This window comes from Rattus rattus, chromosome 7, assembly GCF_011064425.1.
Source record: "Rattus rattus isolate New Zealand chromosome 7, Rrattus_CSIRO_v1, whole genome shotgun sequence".
Classification (NCBI taxonomy): Eukaryota; Metazoa; Chordata; class Mammalia; order Rodentia; family Muridae; genus Rattus; species Rattus rattus.
The window spans coordinates 101,749,995-101,770,607 of record NC_046160.1 but is presented as its reverse complement, the minus strand read 5'-3'; the positions used below and the strand labels follow the sequence as shown (position 1 = coordinate 101,770,607).

Genomic DNA, 20,613 nt, shown 5'->3' with positions numbered 1-20,613 from the left:
ATGTATGTATGTATGTATGTACGTACGTACGTATATGTATATATATGTGTATATGTATATATATATTAGGTTTTTCCAGACAAGCTTTCTCCATGTAGTACTGGTTCTCCTGGAACTCACTCTGTAGACCAGGCTGGCCTCGAACTCACAGAGGTTCTCCTGCATCTGCCTCCTGAATGCTAGAATTAAAGCATGCACCACCACCACTTGGCTGTATTTTAGATCTTAGCCATTTTGACTGGGATGAAATGAGATCTCAAAGTAGTTTTAATTTTCAGTTCCCTGATGGCTAAAGACGTTTAACATTTTAAAAAATGTTTTCAGACATTTGTATGTTATCATTTTGGGAACTCTCTGTTTTGTTAAGTTTTAGACATTTCATTCCCTGGGAAGGTTGATTTGTTTCCCTTCTGTGTCTCTCTGCTAATTTTTGAACACTGGCTGTATGCTGGACAGGGGCCTGGACTTGACTTTAGGTCTTACTTTATTTAGCCACAGTGGTGAGCATAATTATTGTCCCCCCTTCTGCTCAGGAAGAGACCAAGTTTCTGGGTTATCAACTTATGGAGGTTTGATGACAGTTGAGGGACAAATTAGGATTAGGGCCCAAGTCTTCCTGACTCTAGTGTCAGTGCCATTGACTAGCAAGTTACATGACCCTCCTTGCTTGTTTAGGGGTGAGCACATCCTTTGTATCCTTCTAAAATACACCCAACTGTCAGGGCCACCTCTCTTCCTAACCTGGTAACCATCCAGTGCCTGTCATGTGGAGTGACTGGGTTGTTACCTTACTTACCTTCCTGCTGCTGACAGATTTGGCTGTATGGACTTATGTTTACTGCTCAGGTGATAATTTGGTGACATCTACACTGTAGTCCCAGGACTTACAAAACCCCCACCAAAGCTCATTTTCTTGCACATGGCCCAGAGGATACAGGGCTGAGTGTCTAGAGGATGAAGGCTTGGACCACTCTTCTACTAGCTGTGAGACTTTGAGATCGTCACTGAACTCTGAGTTGTTTCATCTCTATGGACCTATCAGAGACCTCTGTTCTGGGGCTGGGGGGATGGGTCCATTGGTGAAGTTCTTGCCTTGCTAGTGTGAGAATCTGAATGTGATCCTCGGAACCATGAAAAGGTGAGCATGGTGATGTGTGCTTGTGATCGCAGTGAGGTTGAGATGAGCCATGGAGATGGGTAGATCATCCCTGAAGCTCACTGGCCACCCAGCCTTATCTGCTTGGTGAAGCTCCAGTCTGTCAGGAGACTCTGTCTTATACAAAAGGGGAGTGGCCACTGGGGTTGTCCACTGAAACACACCACACCATGTACACACAGAGGAGGGGGGCAGGTAGGCAAACAGAGACAGAGATCAGAGATGGACAGAAAGGCAGAGACAGATGGAGCACGAGGAGGGATACAGAGAAAAAGAGAGTGTTGGGAGGGAGAGATCCAGTTTCCAGAAGTAATATATAGGTTAAAAATCTTGTATTTTGAGTGCATACTGTGGGGTAGGCGTGTACTTGCACTAGGGCACTGGATAAACACTTTTGCATTTCTTACAGCTGCTGCCGGCTGATAGGCCTCAGTGGTCCTCTTCAGCAGCCACTAGCTCCTTAAAAGTCTTCCCTGTAATCGTTCATCTTAGTGACTCAACAGGCCGTTTCTCGGCCACACTAGCCACATTTCAGGTGCACATTAGCCCCTGTGTAGGCCCTAGACTGGAACATCTCCATGTCCCAGGACGTTCAGTGGGCAGTATGTGGTCAGCATTAGCCCACCCTTCCTGTACTTCTGAGGGTGCGTGTTCATGGATGTGTGCTTAAGGATCAGAATCAGGAGGATGAAGAGGTCAGGAGATCCTGGAAGATGATCCTGGGAAGACAGAATCATTCATTGCCCCATGGAATCCGAGCTGTCAGTAGCTCATCACTGTGCGGTGCCAAGTGGAGTGGGTGAAAGCCAGAAGCTTGTACTGTGTCAGTAACTTTCCTGAAGGTTGGAATGAGCCTGGCTTCTGATCCAAAAGGGCAGTCAGTGGACCCATGGGAGCTGGACCAGAGCAGGGACCCTGAGGTCTGAGTGTCACTCTGTTAGCTGACATTTGCATTTTCACCATAACAGAATATCTTTTGTTTTTAGTAAGTGGCTATGCTTTTCTTTCTCTCTCTCTCCTTCCCTGTCCCTGCTTCTGTCTCTGTCTCTGTGTGTAGGTGTTTATGTGTGAGTGTGTGTAACTGTGTGTGTGTTAGAAGCTGGATGAAGGTGACCTCAGGGCTCCTTTTGTGGAAATGGGGGTGTAATATACAGTAGGTGCTGACTCAGTTTCTTGGCTCCTGGGTTTGTGGGTATATGACATATCTTTGTCACCAGTCTATGTTTTTGGTATCTAAGTGACTTACCCTGAGGTACACAGAACATACTGTAGATACACAGCTACTGTACCCAAGAGCTGATTGATATCCCAGGTAACAGATAAGCCAGGGTTGCCTGGCTTCCCCAGGCTTGAATGAACCAAAGATCTCTGTGTTGCTCGGGCACTGTTTAAAGGTGACCATCCCTTTGTGTCAAGAGATAGCCATTTGCCTCTGTTTCAAGTCACAGGTGATGGACAATGAACTCCACTTCCTTTTGGAAGGGCTGCACAGGATGAGGCCAAGGCTTTTAAAGGACTGGAAGCAACTGAGATATGTAGATGTTAAAAACTACAACGGACAGGTCTGCCAGCAGCTTGTGCATACACACACCTAGACACACAGACACACACGGACACACACACAGGCCCACATGCACCCAGGCTACCCCACAACATACAAGCATGCTTCAGCCTTCAGGATGCACATACATAGTGGAGTGTGCACCAGCATGCGCACGCGCGCGCACACGCGCATGCACACACACATACACACACACATACACACACACACACACACACACACACACACACACACACACACAAACTGTAGCTTACATTTTTCCCTTGATCTGAAAAATCCTTCAGTTTTCATCTTAATCATTGCAAATTTAATTTCAGGGCTTAACACTGTGTATCACCCAGTTTCTAATTACATAAGTAATTTGAACAGGGGAAATTGAATATGAAGAATTATTAAGTAGTGGAAGATGACTAAGCCCTAAAAGAGATCCAATGAGATTCTAATGGTGGTAACAGTAAGGACACACAGCAACTACTCCCAGAGATGAGGGGCAGAGAATAAGGCTGGGTCTGATGACTCAGCAAAGTTCTTGGCAGCTCACTTACACTGACCACATCTCAGGACTACAGCTTAGCCTTGGCCAGCTATGGCCCCTGCTCTACCCAGTTCCACACATCCTTCTGCTGTCTGGCACTGGCTGCTTTCAGTGCTTTGTCATCTGGGGTTGAAGTAACCCTTATGGATGCCACATAGGCGTTCTACCAGCTTAACTGCACCCCTAGTTCCTGTTTTCCACTTCTTAAGATACTCTTCTTGCCTCGGAACTCTAAGTCCTTTCGGGTTGCTCTCCAAATTAGGACTATTTCCTTCCTCACTGTCTCCTGCTAGAGGAAACAACTGCCGTTGGTGCCTCTCGGACCCTGTCTGTGTCAAGGCTGGAGGACTCCACTGAGAGTGGAGCTCTAGGAACATAGTTTTCCCCTAGAATGAGTCACAATGGGCATCAGCCATTCACCAGGTTAGAAATGGCCAGATCCCCATGGGCCTGAAGACAGCCTAGACCTGGGACATGGCCGTTTAGGGCTGCAGTGATTTTTTTTTTTTTTTAATTTTTAAAATGTTTATTTACTTTATCTTATGTGTTTTCATATTTGGCTGCACATGTGGATGTGCACCAAGTATGTGCCAGGTGCCCATGGCGGTCCAAAGAAGGTGCTGGATTCCCCGGAATCGGAGCCACAGACGGTAGTGAGCTGCCATGTGGGTGCTGGGAACCAAATCAAGTCCTCGGCAAGAGCAGCCATGTTCTAACTGCTGAGCTGGCTCTCCAGTCCCCCAGTGTGCTTTTCTTATTATTTAAGGCAGTGGTTTTTAACCTTCCTAGCTCCCTGACCCTTCAGTACAGTTCCTCCTGTTGTGATGTCCCACAGCTAAGGTTATTTTCGTTGCTACTTCATAGCTGTAATTTTGCTACCGTTACAAACCACAATGTAAATATTTGTGCTGACAGTCCTAGGTGACCCCTGTGAAAACTTTTGTGACCCACAGGTTGAGAACTGTGGATCTAAAGCAACCGTTTGCTGGGTGGCTCCCCTGGCAGCTAATTATTCGGGAAGACATTTCTCCCACCCTTGTTAGCGCTTCACCTGGCTTTATTGTCAATTGCATTGTTATTCTTCTTAGCACCCGAGAGTGTAAGTTCACCTTCAGTGCTCAAACTCCTCTGTTACTTCATTGGCAGGAGCAGGTAGCAGCAGGTCCCCACAGCACACGGGAACTCACTGTTTCCTAAGTTCTATGTAAGGCACTTCTTTCCTTAGAAGCTGCAGCTCCTATAATTGAGGACCCACCTCATCTCATGAACTGGCTGGACCTGGACTGAGGACTCAGCAGGAGCAGCTAAGGTGCATGTGGGGACACCTCTCAGCTCTATTAGGACAGAGTCACATCAGGGTGACAACCTGCCCGGCAGTCTGCTCCATATGAGAGATAAAGCCCTCGATTCAGTGTCTTGTAGCCTGTGACCGGGGATTCATTTCTATTTTCTAAATAAGACAACTGATTTTCATCTTGAAGGTATCAACTCTGTTTCCCTGAACTACTCTGAGGATTAAAAGATATAGGATATATATGAATAGCCAATATTTACTGTTATTACTGTTATTATCCTGTCGTAGTAGAGTTGCAAACAGACCCGAAGTGTTAGATGGTTGAGGAGTAGGTGTCAAAAGTGTTAGCTCGGCACACCCTTGAACGCGTCAGTGTATTAGTCTCGGTTAATAGCTGGGAATATCATTTGTGGGGAGTTTTGATGGAACGGGAGGAGACTGGGAGTTCCAGGCTGTGTGCAGAGGCTGGGCTTGCTGTGAGATTCGAATTGACTGCACTGAGGAGAACATTCAAGTAAAAGATGAAAAAAGAGTGTGGTGTGTATGTGTGCTGTGTATGTACATGTGTGTATGGTGTGAGTACATGTGTGTGTGTGTGCTGTGTGTGCTGTGTGTACGTATGCATGTGTGTATATGTGTGTGTATGTGTGTAGTGTGTGTGTGCTATATATGTACATGTGTGTGGTATGTGTGTACATATGCATGTGTGTATGTATGTATATGTGTGTACATGTGTGTGTGTATGTGGTGTGTGTACGTACGCATGTGTATATTATGTGTGTGTGTATATGGGTGTGTATGTGTGTGTATGTGTGTATGTATGTGTGTGTGTGCTGTGTGTTCGTACATGTGTGTGTGGTATGTGTACACGTGTGTGTGTGCTATGTGTATGTACATACATGTGTGTGTGGTGTGTACATGTGTGTGTGCTGTGTGTACGTATGCACGTGTGTATGTGTGTATATGTGTGTGTATAGTGTGTGTGCTATGTAAGTACATGTGTGTGTGGTGTGTACTTATGCATGTGTGTGTGTGGTGTGTATATGTGTGTGTACATGTGTGTGTGTGTGTGTGTGTGTGTGTGTGTGTGTACGTACCTGCCCTGGGCATGGGGGAGTAACAAAAGGTGTTTGAGCAGAGAGACAGGAGAGTGGGATGCTGTCCAGGGAACACGCTGCACTCACTCATCTGCCTTGCCTGTCTCCTGCAGGTACATCTCCGCTCTGCCAGGCGTCTCTGTGAACTCTGCTGTGCCAACCGGGGCACTTTCATCAAGGTGGGCCAGCACCTGGGGGCTCTGGACTACCTGCTGCCGGAGGAGTACACCAGCACGCTGAAGGTGTTGCACAGTCAGGCCCCACAGAGCAGCATGCAAGAGGTCCGACAGGTCATCCGAGAAGACCTGGGCAAGGAGGTACCTTGTTGCTGTGGAGCAGGGAGGGACCAGATTGAAAAGAGAGGCTTACAAAAGGCTGCAGCCGAGTTCTTGCTGCCTGGGCCCAGACTCCATCACTGATGCAGGATTAAATGTCTTAGCAATATTCAGTGCTAAATCAGAAGCTAGAAGGAGCCTCAGAGACCATCACTAAAAAATACTAGCTGAAATATGAGACGTCTGTATTCCACAGTGTTGGCTGGTAACCTAAGAGGATTCGGCTGCTTCAATCTAATTCAGTGTGTCAGCCCCTGGAGGTCTACTGCACGCTGATAACTATTGTGTGCTACACTGTCAGAGTTGGTCCTCACAGCAAGTGTGAGGTGAGAACTATTACTGACTCCATCTTGCGGCTGAGGGGTGGGGGGTAGCACACTGTGCTAAGATGGCGTCAGCACACCATCCAGTTCATTGCACTGGCATTCTCTGGAAGGTTCTGGCAGACGCTTATGCAGCCTGCTTGCTCTCCCGGGGATGGGACGTTTACTCTTATCTGACGCCCAAGGTGCAAGGGGCTCTATTTAGTTGGTTGCCTCTGATGACTCCTCCAGCTCTTAGGAAATGGAGGCAAGTGGATTGAGGCCAGCTTGGTCTACAGAGTGAGATCCAGCCAGGGTGTGTGTGTGTGTGTGTGTGTGTGTGTGTGTGTGTGTGTGTGTGTGTGTGTGTGTGTGTGTTTAATAAGTCTTTCAGTGCACACCTGCACACTCCTGGTCCCTGCCACCCACATGTTTTATGATTGCTCCAGCATGGGAGGGTCCTGGTGGCCAGCGTTAGGGCTCTGGATTAGACCCTGCACAAGTTATGTGTTCTGGTCACCTGACCGTCTCTGTAAAATGAGGAAGACCACAGTGTCCACCTTACACGGCATGACGATTATAGGTAGAATGGAGAGCAAACAGAGGCGGGTGTCCTGTGCTCCGCCCATCCGCTCACACTGTGCACCCGTTCTGCCTGGAATACTTTCTATGATAGTCGCTGTCCACCAAGTGATTCTGGGCCAGTTGTCCATCTGCCCATCCATCTCGAGGATGCCAGGCCGGAAGCTAGGTGCTGTTATCCCATCTACGCTGTAGTTGTCCTGGGAAGTCCTTGACCTCCCCAGACCGTCGGAATCCCCAGACCATCAGAATCAGGCCCTCATAACTCAGCCCCCTCCAAGTGCTACATTGGAGCTTGATTGGAATCAGGCCACTCCATTGCACATCAGAAAATCTTTAGGGATAAAGACCACGACAGTCCATTTTCTCTGGACCCGCAGCACCAGAATAGTAAGGTGTGTAGGAATCAGTGTTTAATGGGCAAACGACCTTATCTAGGTTATGCTTGCTTTGTTTTTTTGTTTTTTTTTTTAACTGATACATGGAGCTGGTAGTAAGCATCCAGCAGCCAGCTAAGCATCCAGCACCCAGCTAAGGATCCAGCACCCAGCTAGGGACATCTTACATCTTCGTAATGGCTTGGCCTACAGAGAGACTCGTGGTCTGACCATGTGGGGTCCTGGTCAGGCACAGCTGCCTCCAACTGCCTTGCTCAGGAACATTTCATCCAGAAGGAGGAGCAAAAGGCAGATAGGCCTGAAGTTAGGGAGAAAGCAGGAGGCTAGGAGGAGCAGGGCTTGGCTAGAGGAGCCCCAGGCAGCAGGATCAGGGCTGGCCTTAGTGCTCAGCCCTTGCTTCTTGCTGAGCCCGTTGGCCTCTGGCTTCCAGCAGTGTGAGGTTCACCCCGCTCCCCAAGCTGAAAGGAAATAAGTCACTGTAATAACAGTGCTGAGCACATCATTGCTGGCATGCGGCAACTCAGCAGGGGTGGATGTGAGGGAGCAAGGGGTGGGAAGGGAAGCTTCCAAGGAAGGAGTGGGGCAAAGCAGGTCAGTGGCTCCTAGGAGACCAGGCCAGGGCAGAGGTGAACAATCAGAGTGTTGTCAGTCATGGTGGGCCCGCCCAGCAGGGCGCTTGGTTGGAAGATGTCTCCTGCAGATTCACTGTGTCTTCTCAGGCCTCCTCCAGCTGAGTAGGGCTAAGCCCAGTGGCTCTGTGGCCACTGCCCCAGTTTGTCTGTAGTCCTCCGACATAGTGACACTTTCGTCCAGGTTCTACTTCCGAGGGGGCTGTCCCTCACTTCTGGGGAGTTGAGAAACCTCTTTCCCCCTACCTCACCCCCCAGGAGAGTGGCATTTGTTCTCTGTCGACACAGGTCGTCATCTGTGGGTAGAGGGAAGGGGAAAGAGGCTCTGTGGGAGGCAGGGTAGGTGAGTGTGGGGTGTGAGGGCGGAGGAAATCACTCACTTGGCACACCCTCCTAGGAACTGCTTGAGAAGAAGTCTCTCTTTAAGGACAGTGTTGATGAACCCTACAAATTCCTGCCTCCTCTAGGCTGCAGGGCCTCCTGCAGCAGCAGGCTCTATCCCTGGTTTCCAGGATGTAGCTGGAAGAAGTCAAACATTCAGCATTCACCATTTTCTTGGCTCTCCTGTCCTTGGCTAGGTTTTAAGGTCATGCCAAGTTCAAAGATTATGGGCATGCGCCTACTTCTCAGACTACCTGCTGGGGTAGGCAGGAGCTGTGGCATAGCATGCTGCTTTGGTCCTCAGGGCGGCTCAGTTCATGTTTTCTTAGGGCCTTCCCATCCACAGAGTCTCTGAGAGTCCATTTGTGTATTCAAACCTTTTCCTGTTCCAGGTTGTTGGGGCTGGCCTGAGAGGGTGTCCCCATTATAGGAATGGGATATAAGACGGAGACAGTAGCATTCCTGGACTCTTTGTCCCATGATGTCCAGGGACACTTGCCCCTGGACATGTGGTTCCAGGTGAGTTCCTGCCCCTGGACATCAGGTAGTACCACAGTATAGAGAAAAAGGTCACTGAAGGTCTTCATCTTTGCACAGGGACTGGCTCAGAAGAGGTCTGGGGGCCACTTAGCTAAGTGGAGGGAAGCAGAAAACAACAGGAGGGGGCCCAAGGCCTGGACCCTAAAGAGAGAGGGGCATTTTCTGCTGTCTCAGAAGTGACCTTGTTCTGAACTGAGTTAAGCATCAGCTGTTTCCTGGCTACTCTTAGGGCCACAGGTCCAAATGCAGTACCTCCTCTGGCCAGAAGATGGCACCTAAGTTTACAAGTCAGGGATATGCCTTGGAGCCCTGGCCCTCGCAGAGGGAAGAGCTTCTGCCTCTTTTTCTTCTTGGGCAGACCAGACTGATATCTCTTCACCATGAATGGGGCAGGTACAGGCCCGAGTCATGGGGCGGTGGACTGTGGCTAAAGTCTGAATAATTGTCCTCTAAAAGTCTGGGAGGACGGAGGCCTCTGAGAACTGTAATAGTTATAGTTACTCTTCTTACTGATGTGGTAAATATGTGGTAAGAGGCAACTGAAGGAAGCGGAGGATTATTTTGGCTCTTGATGGAGGGTACTGTCTGTCGTGAAGGTAGAGCATGGTGGTCTGTCCAAGGCTGTCACAATGAGCTGCCACTAGGAAGCAGAGAACAATGAACACTGCTGGTTAGCTCTGTCTCCTTTATTGAGTATGGGACCCCAGCCTGCCACACACTTTTGAGGTGTGTTTTCTTACCTCAATTAACCCACTGCAGAGAATTCTTTACAGACACTCAGAGGAGGTTAATTTCTGGGACAGTTCTGATAACCATTACATTGATTGCTAAGACTGACCATCTCAGGGACCCTTGAAGGGGTTGGTTAGCCTCTCCCTCTCTCTCTTTGCTTCCTGATTATGAAACAAGCCTTCTGCCCTACCCCACCCGTTCTCAGTCTTTGGGCTCATGCATGAGTCCTCTGAAGAACCATGAACCTGTCCTCTGGTTCTAACAACCCGTGATTTGGAGGCCCAGCATGGCTTCCTTCCTTCTTCCTCCTTTCCCTTGCTTGTGGAACAGCTGGAATGTGTGGGAGCAGGAGCAGGTTTTCGACCCCGATGTGGCCAATTATGGTTTGACCTCATTCCAGACCCCCGTGGTGTGAGATAGGTTGATCAAGGTAATGCCTGGTCACATGAGGGTCCACGGGGTTTGCAGGAGAGAGAGGGATTCCATTCAAGCACGTCGAGACTTTCTGAAGCATGGGGCATGTGACTCAGGTTCCTCAGAGGTGAGCGGGATCAGGGAAGTTCCGGTTGGGAGGAAGGGCACACTGGGGGATGACACGGGCTCAGCAAAGGTGCAGTGGCAGGAAAGGCAGAAGCTGGGAGGTTACCGAGCTTTGTCGGCTTAGACTGTACGTAGTGTTTAGGAGATGAGGCCATGCTCTGACAGGCCTGCAGTGTTCTTTTCAGAATGTGAGCCTGAGAGGGTGAATGGGCCGGAGAGGAGCCCGGGCAACGGAAGCTAAAGGGACTGACACATAGATAGTGGGGGACCGAGGCCGACTGTCTCAGTGATGCAGAGATGTGCTCGTCCTTTTGTTTGTTTGTTTCTCAAGTCAGGGTTTCTCTGTGTAGCCCTGGCTGCCCTGGAACTCACTCTGTAGACCAGGCTAGCCTCGAACTCGCAGAGATCTGCCTTCCTCCCCCTCCTGAGTACTGGGATTAAAGGCATGCGCCATCATGTCCAGCAGATGTGGCCATCTTTTATGAGTGGGCAAGTCAAGTGAGCAGAGTTCAGGGACAGTGGCACTTGGGAAGTGACCATAATGATTGTCAGCTACACCGGGACTGCTGTCTTTAATTGCAGACACACAGCTGCCCAGGCATGTCTGCCCATGGACAAAGGCAAGTCAGGATATAACATATTTCAACACATGATCCAAGCATGTAGACACAGTATGGCTATCCACACTCGTAGCTCTCAAGAGGCCGCGGATCATAAGTTTCAGGCCAGCCTGGGATATGTAAGTGAGACTCTACTGAAGTAAAAAGAAAACAGAGCCAGCAAAAGAGAAGCCATGATGGAGGCTCATTACCGTCAGGGAACATAGCTGTTCCAGGTAAGAGCTTCACCTCTGAAATTTTAGAAGTTAAAGAGAATGATGTCACTGGCTACAGCTTAGTCTGGAAACTCCAGCCTGTGTTAAGAGAAGCCCTTGTGTGGTTTCTTCCTCTGAAACATGCTTATGTCAGCCTTTTGAACTCCCCTACCAGGGGTGTAGGGATATAGAATTGGCTTAATTTTGTTGTTAATGGTTGCTAGGGATGGGCGCAATGTGTTTTCACGAGTGCTATATGTTGCAGGGACTTAGTGATCTTGGTGGAACACATAGCTGGGTTTCTGTGGAGATTCAGAAGAGACGTGGGGGTGCCATTGCGTACCAGGTACACATGCCCATTTTTGTACGAGCTCACAGGGGCACGTGGAGGATGATTGGTCATGGTTTGTTCTGGGTTGAATCAAAAGTTCAGGTAAGATAGGGAATTCCTGCTGCGAAGATGTCAGCTGCTTATTCAACGTGGTGTTCCTGGCCAGCAAGACAACCCTGTGGGGTACCAGGACCAGACAGAACACAGGCAGGAAGGAAGGAGAGGTCGGAGAAGGGAGAGCCTGGGCAGAGAGCACAGAACTGCAGCTGGCTCAGGGAAATCTCATGGAGAAGTAGGACAAAGTGTCCTCTGCAGGCAGCCTTTCCTCTGGGCTGTTACCTCTCGGCCGGGGCTGGGAAGTTTCATTCCGTGTTATTCTGGGTTATCCAGAGAAACTGAACTAATGAGACATGATTGATTGTATGCATCTCAGTGTGTATGCATGTATATAAATAAGTAGAAAGATAGATTTAAAAAAAAAAAAAGTTGGATTATGTGATTGTCAAGGATAGCAAGTCCAAAACTGTCAGAGTGGCCCTGCCGGAATCCCAGTAAGAGCCAATGCTGTAGTCGAGGTTCGAACATGGAGGCCATCTGCTGGCAGAATCCCCTCTTGCTTCAGGGATATCATCTGATTGCATGAGGCCCACTCACATATGGAGGGCAACCTGTTCTACTAATAAATTGGATGCGAAGGTCTGTAGTCCCAGTACTGTGGAGGTGGAGACAGGGGGATTGAGAGTTGGAGGCCAGCCTGGTCTACATGGTGAGGCAATGTCTTAAAACCCAAGGGCTGGGTTTTGGATTTCCTATGTAGCTCAGTGGAAGAGTGCTTGCTTAGCTTTCTCAAGGCTCTGGCTCTGACCTCAGCACCCGGTCAAAGGAAAAGCAGGGAGAATCAATCCATCTACAGTAACATTTACTCTACTATCTGGGCACAGTGACCCAGCCAGGGTGGTGCACAGATAAACCACCTCAGTTCTCCACGTGGCCTTGAGGGGAACTTCACGTGGCACTTGATGTTTATATTGAACTGAGGGGCAGGAGACAAACTCCCTGTTGGATTACTAGTTTTATGGCCTTGGGGTATTTCCTGCTTCTTTTTCTGTAGACTCTGGAAGGTGGGCTTGCAGTGTGGGTGAGCTCTGTTGTCTGTTAGAGCACTGTGCTCTCTGGCTGCCCCCTGTCCTCTTGTTAAGCACAGTGTTTATTGAGCTCCTCTGGTGTCAGGCCCCCTCCTTGGGGTAGGGGTCCTTGCTCCCTGGGGCTCTTAGTACTGGTTCCTGATGTTCTCGCTCTGTCTGTCTGGGCCTGCTGAGGTCAGCCTACCTCACTGGCCTGCAGTTATCATAGGATCTCATCGTTAGGCTCAGCTGACCTTTTGACCTGCTTCTCCTGTCCAGATTACCACCTTTGTTTGCCCTGGCACCTGCCTGTCTCCCAGATTGTCTCTAAGAAGGCCACCAAGTGAGTGCTCTGGGCATGGGACAGAAGGATCTGGTAGCCAGGCAGCTGGTACAAGGAAGCGGGTGAGAGGGGAGGGAGTGTTCCCTTCCTCCTGACTTGTCCTCATCCTGCCTTCCCAGCAGATCTCAATAAAAAAAAAATACATTTATATTAAAAACATAATGAGGAATAAAAAACATTTTCCCCCCAATAATGCCAAACATCAAAAGGAGATTTTTATCAATTATGAGAGAGAAAGATTTTGGCTATAAAATGGTAATTTAATGAGTAGGAGACGGATGGCGAGAAGCATTAATGTCAGCCACAATGGATGGCCTGCCATTAGTCACTGGTGGAGGGGCCTGCGAAGTGGTAGCTACACAGTCTGGATGGTCCTTTTTTGATATCTCCCAACCGTAGCCCTGTTCTCCTTAATCTGTCCCCCATCCCCCTGTCCTTCTGCTGGCCAGCGTTTTCTAGCTCTGCCCTGGCTCAGCCTGTCCCCACTGCTCAGGCACTGTCCCTCTGATGATTGTAATTTCCCTCCCCACCCCCCACACCCTCCTGCTCTTGTAGCTCTGGCTGTCTTGGGTTTCACCCTGTAGACCAGGCTAGCCTTGAACTCTTAGAGATATGCCTCGTCTTCCTCCAAGAGCTGGGATTTAAGCTGTGTACCACTGTGCCTGGATCAGGTGGCTCCTGTGTCTGTGAAGAAAGCCCCATGATAGAAAGAGCAGGAGCTGCTGGAACCTCACAGCCTGGTAGCCTGTCCTGCCAGGGCTGCTCTAGGGCCTCTCTGTCTTTTCCTTATTTTATGTGTGTGAGTCTTTTGTCTACGTCCATGTATGTGTACTGTGTGCATGCCTGGGCCCACAGTGGTCAGAGTTGAGAATCAGATCCCCTGGAATTGGGATGTAGATGGTTGAGAGCCACTATATGGATCTTGGGAACTGAACCTGGGTCCTCTGTAAGAGTAGAAAGTGCTCTTAACTGCTGAGCTGTCTCCATCTGCAAACACTCGTCCTGTTTCATTCTGCTCCCCCGTGAGCCCACTGGGCTTGCTCTCATTGTTTGAGCCGCAATGTCTAACCATCACTACCTGCCTGCTAGCCAGTAGCCACTATTCCAGGTAGGGTCCTGATGTACAGCTTTCTATGAAGCTTCTTCTTCTGTGACTTCCTCAGGTCCCCTAGTCAGGGTCAGTGGTCCTCTTGAGTACTGAGTCTTTTATGGTGCCCAACTTGGACTTGGTATACAGTAGGTTTTAATAAATGTTCTTCAGTGGAATTCTAGAATGGGGTTGCTGCTGTTTTCTTGAAACTTTCACTGGATCCCCAGGGAGGCTAGATAGACTCTCTTGTGGTTACAAAGTCCATGACTTGGATCCAAGTCCTGTGCTTTGCCTGGTCATCTCGTTTCTGTGCTGGCTTGTGGTCTCGGGGGCTCCCTCAGGGCACCTCTCTGGGCTTGCATCCAAAACCACCTAGCAGAGGAGCGTTAGGTGAGAGGAGAGTCTGTCTGACGTGCTGTCGTGCTTGGTTCCAGGTGCTCTGTGTTATCCCCGGTATAATCTTTCCAGCTTTGGTTTCCTTGTCTGTAGTCAGGGGTGATCAAGGAACCTGTGTGTTGGTAAGGCTGTGGTAAGGACTGAGAGATATACGCCATACTGAAATGCCTCAGAACCTTTGCCTGGGCAGTGATGTCTTAGGTAAGCCCTCAGAAGGGTAGACAGGGACAGAACTTAACAAGAAAGCGTCTACATAGAAAACAGTCGGCAGGTTGAAGAGACCACCTGCAGAGTGGGAGAAAATGTCTGCAAGTTGTCTCTTCAGCAAAGGAATAATATCCATGGTTTATTAGAAACAGAACAAAAACATCCCTGCACCCACTTCAATAGAAAAAAAACAATTTACCAAGAGTTAAGTGTGATGGCATATTCCCTCAGTCCCAGCACTAGGGAGGCAGAGGCAGGAGGATCTTTATGAGTTTCAGGCCAGCCTGGTCTACAGAGTGAGTTCTAGGCCAACCAGAGTTACACCGTAAGTTGCTGTCTCAAAACAACAAAGACAAAAAACAACAAGAAACAGGTAAATGTTCTCAAAAGAAGACATATATGTGGCTAGTAAGTATTTGAGGAAAACACTCAACGTTGCTTATCAGGGAACTGCACATTCAAGTCATGTGCACTGAGAGTGGAGGTGAGCACCTGTAAGCCCAGCAGAAGACTGAGACAGGAGGATTTCTGCAAGTTGGGAGTCTAGCCTGAGACCCATAGTGAGTTCAAGAGTAGCCTGGGATATATAGCAAAACTCCGTCTCAACCTTCAACCTCTTCACAGCCACTCTCCTGAAAATCAGATATCTCATACCAGTTAAATATGCTCTGTTGGTGTATTTGTTTAGTTATTTTATTTGGTTCTTGTACCTCTACTTCCCTTCCAACCCTCATTCCATCCTAATCCCTCCCAACTCCCTACACTATGTAAGAGAGGAAGAAGGTTAACAGGGAAAAGGGACAGAGAACTTTTTAGGCTACTTCCTGCTGATTAGGGACATTGGGGTCTTTGGAGCAAGTCCAGTCTTCGTTGCCAGGATATCTTCAACTTCTTGTCAAACCGCAATAAGAAAAACCAGGAGCAGCAGGGGGAGCAGAAGCTGCCACAGGCCCTCTTGGGGCTTTCCCATTTATATCCTCTCCAAGTCCCCAGAATTAAACTATCTGTAGCAGGGGAAAATCATGCCCCTGCTAGTGCACCAGGCAAATCATAATCACCTGCTGTGAAGCAGCCTCTTATCCCACACCTGGGATTTAAACAAAAACATATTCACATAACATAACTGAGTTTTTAAAGAAACCAGAACTTACTACATGGCTCTTAGCAAAAAAGACAAAAATACAGAGAACTGAGAATTTTACATACTTTCTTTTCATTTTCCTTTTGAGATAGGATCTTGCTGTATAGCCCTGGCTTGCCTGGAATGAGCTATTGTAGACTAGACTTCCTGGTTCTCCCAAATTCTGGGATTATTGGTGTGCACCACCACTCCCTGCCTCTCCTTCACTTTCTTTTTTTTTTTTTCTTTATTTTATTAGACTTTTAATTTTTTTTGACTTTTAAATTTATTTACATTGTTTCCCATCCATAAATCCCCTATTCCCCACCCCATTCCCATTCTTCTATGAGTGTGTTCCCCCACCCATCCACCCACCCCTTCCCACCTCCCCACTCTGACATTCCCCTACACTGTGGCATTGAGCCTTGGCAGGACCAAGGGCTTCTCTTCCCATTGATGCCCAACAAGGCCATCCTTTGCTACATATACAGCTGGTCTCCTTCACTTTCTGATTTACTGTGGAAACCTTGCGAAGGTTCATCAGGAAGCTCAGATCAGACTACCTTACGATTCACTAGTCAGTAGTATTGGGTCTGTAGTATTCATCATGCGAAGAGGCATCTGTATTGTCATGCAGTAGTCATGGTAGCTAAGAAATGGTAGGTACCATCTAAATGCCCAAAAGAAAATGTTATACACATGCATGGGAGAAGATTATCTAGCAAGAAAAAAGAATGAAATTTTATTTGCAGTACCATATCATTTTGAGATCACTGTGAAATGAGCCAGACACTGAAGGGCAAATACTGGCGTGTTTTCTTTCATATGTGGAAGCTTAAGAAGTTCATCACCTAAAGTAGCCAGCAGAATAGTCACCAGGGGTTGAGAAAGGGTAGGGAGGAGGCAAGGCTATGGAGTTAGAGTTTGATAAGAGGAAAAGCCGCAGTGTTCTCTGGGAACTCTCCCAGAGATACTGTCATAGTATCATACCATATATTTCAGAATAGAAGAGAGGATTTCAAATGTTCTCACCCTAAAGAAGTGACAACTGTTCCACGTGATGGATATGCTGACTGTTTTGATTTGAGCATTACCTGTTATGTGTATCAAAATGTCATCTCCGTATCCTCATAACTATGCACAGTTAGTACTTGTCTATTAAAGAAAAAGACATAATCATGTGGCGCACAGGGCTTGCCAAAGAGTAAATGCCAGGAACTGTCAGCTGTGCCTCTCATGTATCGAGCCCCCAGAGCTGTGCAGGAAGCTCCTGGTTCCTAGGTCTTTCTGAACTTTGACAAACAGCTCCTTTCTTTCACCCTATCTGTCCATAAGCAAGTGTACTAGGCAGAAGCAACTCTAAGAACCTTGGCTGATGGGTCATAAAGGTTGTGTTAGTTTGGATTTCTATTGTTATGAAGAGACAGCATGATTAACTCTTATAAAGGAAACCATTTAATAGGGGCTGGCTCACAGGTTCAGAGGTTTAGTTCATTATCATCATAGCAGGAATCATGGCAGGATGCAGGCAGACATACTGGAGAGGTAGCTGAGAGCTCTACATCGAGATTGTCAGGCAGAAGGAAGAGACTGTGAGCCACTAGACCTGGCCTGAGCTTCTGACACCTCAAAGCCCATCCCCAGTGACACACTTCCTCCAAGAAGGCCGGACCTAATGGTGCCACTCCCCATAAGCCTAGGAGGGCCATTTTCTTACAAATCACCACAAGGGTTTAGAAATCTCTGGTTCAACCCTGCATATCCTAAGTGAGGAAGTTTGCCTACAGTGGGCTATTTGCGTGGTAGAAAGGAGAGTTGAACCCATGTGTCCCTACTCTTACCTCGTGTTCTTCCTGCACTCTAATGGCCTAGGGCGGAAGCTTAGTTAGTGTCTCATGAGAGTCTGGTCTTGAGCAATCAAGCTGGAACCCAGGTGCTAAGAAGACTTTGCTTCTCCCTGGTGGTCTCCTGTGGACTTTGAAGAAAAAGTATTTTCCAACACCCAATCCTCGAGGTTACAGAACCCTGTGTTTAGGGGTCGACATCTGTCCTATACTGGATGGTCACGGGCCTTCACCCTCTCCTCTCACTGCAGTCTGGTCTGAAGAGAGACATATTTACAGTTTTGCAAGAGCTTCAGTAACTGTCTGCTCAGGCAGGGGACTTGAAAAGTTAGACTCTTTCCTGGTTCCAGAGGCTAAAGGTCAAGCTGGGCCTAAGCTACTTCCTCCTAGTTGCAGGATTTGGGGAGGGTCTGCCCTTTCTCATCCAGCTCTTGTCAGCTGCTGCCAACCCTGGCGTTGGTTTGAAGTTACGTGGTCTGAACCTCTGAGTCTGTCACTGGCCTTGCAGTATGACCTCATCTAACTTAACTAATTACAATGCAGGGGTCATAACTCACATCCAAAGTTCCAGGCGGGAGGCCATAAACCTGGAGAGGGGCAGAGGTGGGCTCTGGTGCAGTCTTCCTGAACTCTCCTCTCACGTCCCCTCTGCAAGTCACACAGTTCCCTTTATGACCAGATGCCCCTGGCCTTATCCCCTCTTCTCAGCTTTGCCCCAGGAGAGAATGAGCCCACCCTGTTTCATTTTGTAACATTATGGATCAGGACTCTTGGCCCAGCTGGGTGTCCTACAGGGTTCAGTAGTGTTCTTCTCTGTCTTCATTACCTTTTTGTAGTGCTGACAAAGCACCTGACAGGAGCAGCTTAAGGAAGGGAGGATTCATTTGGCTCACAGCTCATGTATGTCGGCAACCATGAAGGAAGCCAGGGCAACAGGAGTGTGAGGCAGCCAGTCACCCTGCATGTGCCGGGAGGAATCGGAGTGAGATAAATGTTCGTGCTTAGCTTGCTTTCTCCTTGTTATTCTGTTCAAGACCTCATCCCTTGTAAAGGTGCTGCCCCATTAGGGTGGACCTTCTTACCTCAATGAACTCAGTACAAACACTCAATCAGACACCCAGATTTGTGCCCTAAGTCATTCTGGATCCTGTCAAAGTGAAAGAGTTAAAGAGTCAGAGACCTGAGGTGTTAGTAGGGGCTATAGCCATAAGTAAAAGTTAAATCAGAGAGAGAGAGAGAGAGAGAGAGAGAGAGAGAGAGAGAGAGAGAGAGAGAGAGGAGGAAGGGGAGAGGGAAGGAGGAGGAAGAAGGAAGCAGAGAGAGAAGAGAGGGTGAATGTAAGTTGTTGACCAGGCATGAATGCATACAAATCCTGGGACTGATCAGAAGATGTTTTTGGCCAAGAGTCAACATGGAGAGACTGATAGAAAGGATCTGTGCAGGGCCATATGGAGAGGCTCTGTGGAGTGGGGCAAGGTTGGTGTTCCTTCCTCCTGCCAACCCCTAGATTGCAGAGTGTGAGTGTCACCAGCTGGTAGAGGACAGATGTTATGGTCATTCTGACAGCTGTCCCTGAGCCCCCAGAACTGTCAGAATGGCTGCAGCATCCTCATCTCAAAGAACGGAGCCTAATAGCCTCCCTTGCCTCTATAACAAGAAGGGAAATGGTCGTGCAGGATGCTGGGGTTAGGTCAGTACTAGTGTTTGTCTCTGATGTCTTGTCTCCTCATGAGCCACAAATGGCTTTGTTGGTGGTGATGGTTTAAGAAGAGATGGCTGGAAATGGGGTTTAGGCTCTGCTAGTCTACCAGTGAACACAGCTGCCAGCATGGACCAAGTGCTAGCAGCATGGTGGGTGTTCATCTTAGGGGGCTCACCTGAAAGGGGACTCCAGGACAAGTCTTCAAGAGAATTTTGTGGATAACTCAGGGGTTGCACCATGGAAAGTAGTCATGTGCTAAGGGAAGAGAAGGAAATTCTTATGACTCTATGCTCTTAAACCAGCTGTCTTTGTGGGCAGAGGATTTGTCCTGCGGAGTGACTGGGAGATGGTGCCACACACTCAGGGCAAGGGCAGACACAGTTTTAAATGCTCCAACTTCCTAACCTCCTTATACACGTCTGCCCCTGGGAGCTGCTAATTCCCAAGACTATAGTCAAGTTGTTCATGTTGAAGGGACCAGTGGGAAGGGGCAAGATCCAGGGAGCAGTGCCTTTAGACTTAATTCTCTTGGTTGCCCTCTGAGGGGAATCCATTTTGCCAAGGAGCAAACAGTTGAGAGAGGTCAAGTCATGGGCCTGAGGAGAATCTTGGCTCTTAGCTCCAGTCTTCTTTGTCTTCCCATAAGGAGTTCTGTGCTTTTTGCAAAGGTTCCTATCCTGACAGGGTAATGCTTTCCTGTGATTCCTCTGAAGAAGGTGGGCAGGCGGATGAGGGGCTCCTGCTGCTACTGCTGCTGTTATTTATTAAGTGCTCCTTCTGCCTGAAATGGACACCGGGTGTTTTCAAGCATGTGGCTTCATTTAGTCCCAGAGCAGCTCAGCAAAGTATGTATGTGTATAGGATACCAGTGCTCCTAGATGTGCAAAGTCCATTCAGTGTAGAGACATTGGATGACCAAGGATCATACAGAGGTGAAGGAGCCAGGGCTAGATAGCAAAGCCTGGTTGGCCTGTGACTCTAGACTCTCTCTAGGTACATGGGCTGCCCCTAAGCAGATGGGCCTGCTTCAAGGCCACACTGGTAAGCTGGAGAGGCTAGGCTGAGCTAGCACCCAGGCTGCCCAGGAGGCTCTTCTCCTTCCTCTGATCTCCCCTGGTTCTGCCATCTTGCCTGCAATACCAGGCTGCCTTTGAGCGGTTACCTCAAGAGCCAGTCAGCTCATGACTGAGTAGAGGCCTCAGGAAGTATGAGGACACGTGCTCAGGCTCTCGTGTGCTCCTCTAGAGAAGTGGCTGTCCTGAGCTTGTAGCTGTGGCTGTAGGGGAGAGACGTGTTCTCTTCCAAAAAGAGCTTCCATCATGGTTCCCCCCTCCTGGCTGTTTACTTGGTGCTGCCCCTGGGCTCTGCATGTCTGGCTGATTTATGTTCACCACGGAAACAATAATGTTTAATCTGCAAAGGGCTAATCAATTTTTTATGCTGATTATGAATCAGCCAGGTGGGCCTGCTGCTTCATTCATGGAGCTTCAGGAACAAGTCTACGTTGTTATGTTGATATATGTGGGGGAGGCCCAGCTTCAAGGAGAACGCCTCCTTGGG

At 48.5% G+C, this 20,613-nt stretch overlaps 1 protein-coding gene across 3 annotated transcripts in view; it reads left to right on the top strand.

Annotated features, from left to right (window-relative positions):
* The window catches only part of Adck1 (aarF domain containing kinase 1), a 99,613-nt gene that overhangs the window by 33,789 nt on the left and 45,211 nt on the right, over positions 1-20,613 (top strand). For all 3 annotated transcript variants that reach the window (XM_032908224.1, XM_032908221.1, XM_032908222.1), the window contains exon 4: positions 5,757-5,960. In XM_032908224.1, coding sequence (XP_032764115.1) covers positions 5,757-5,960 — 204 coding nt within the window. The remainder of the gene's footprint in view (positions 1-5,756; positions 5,961-20,613) is intronic.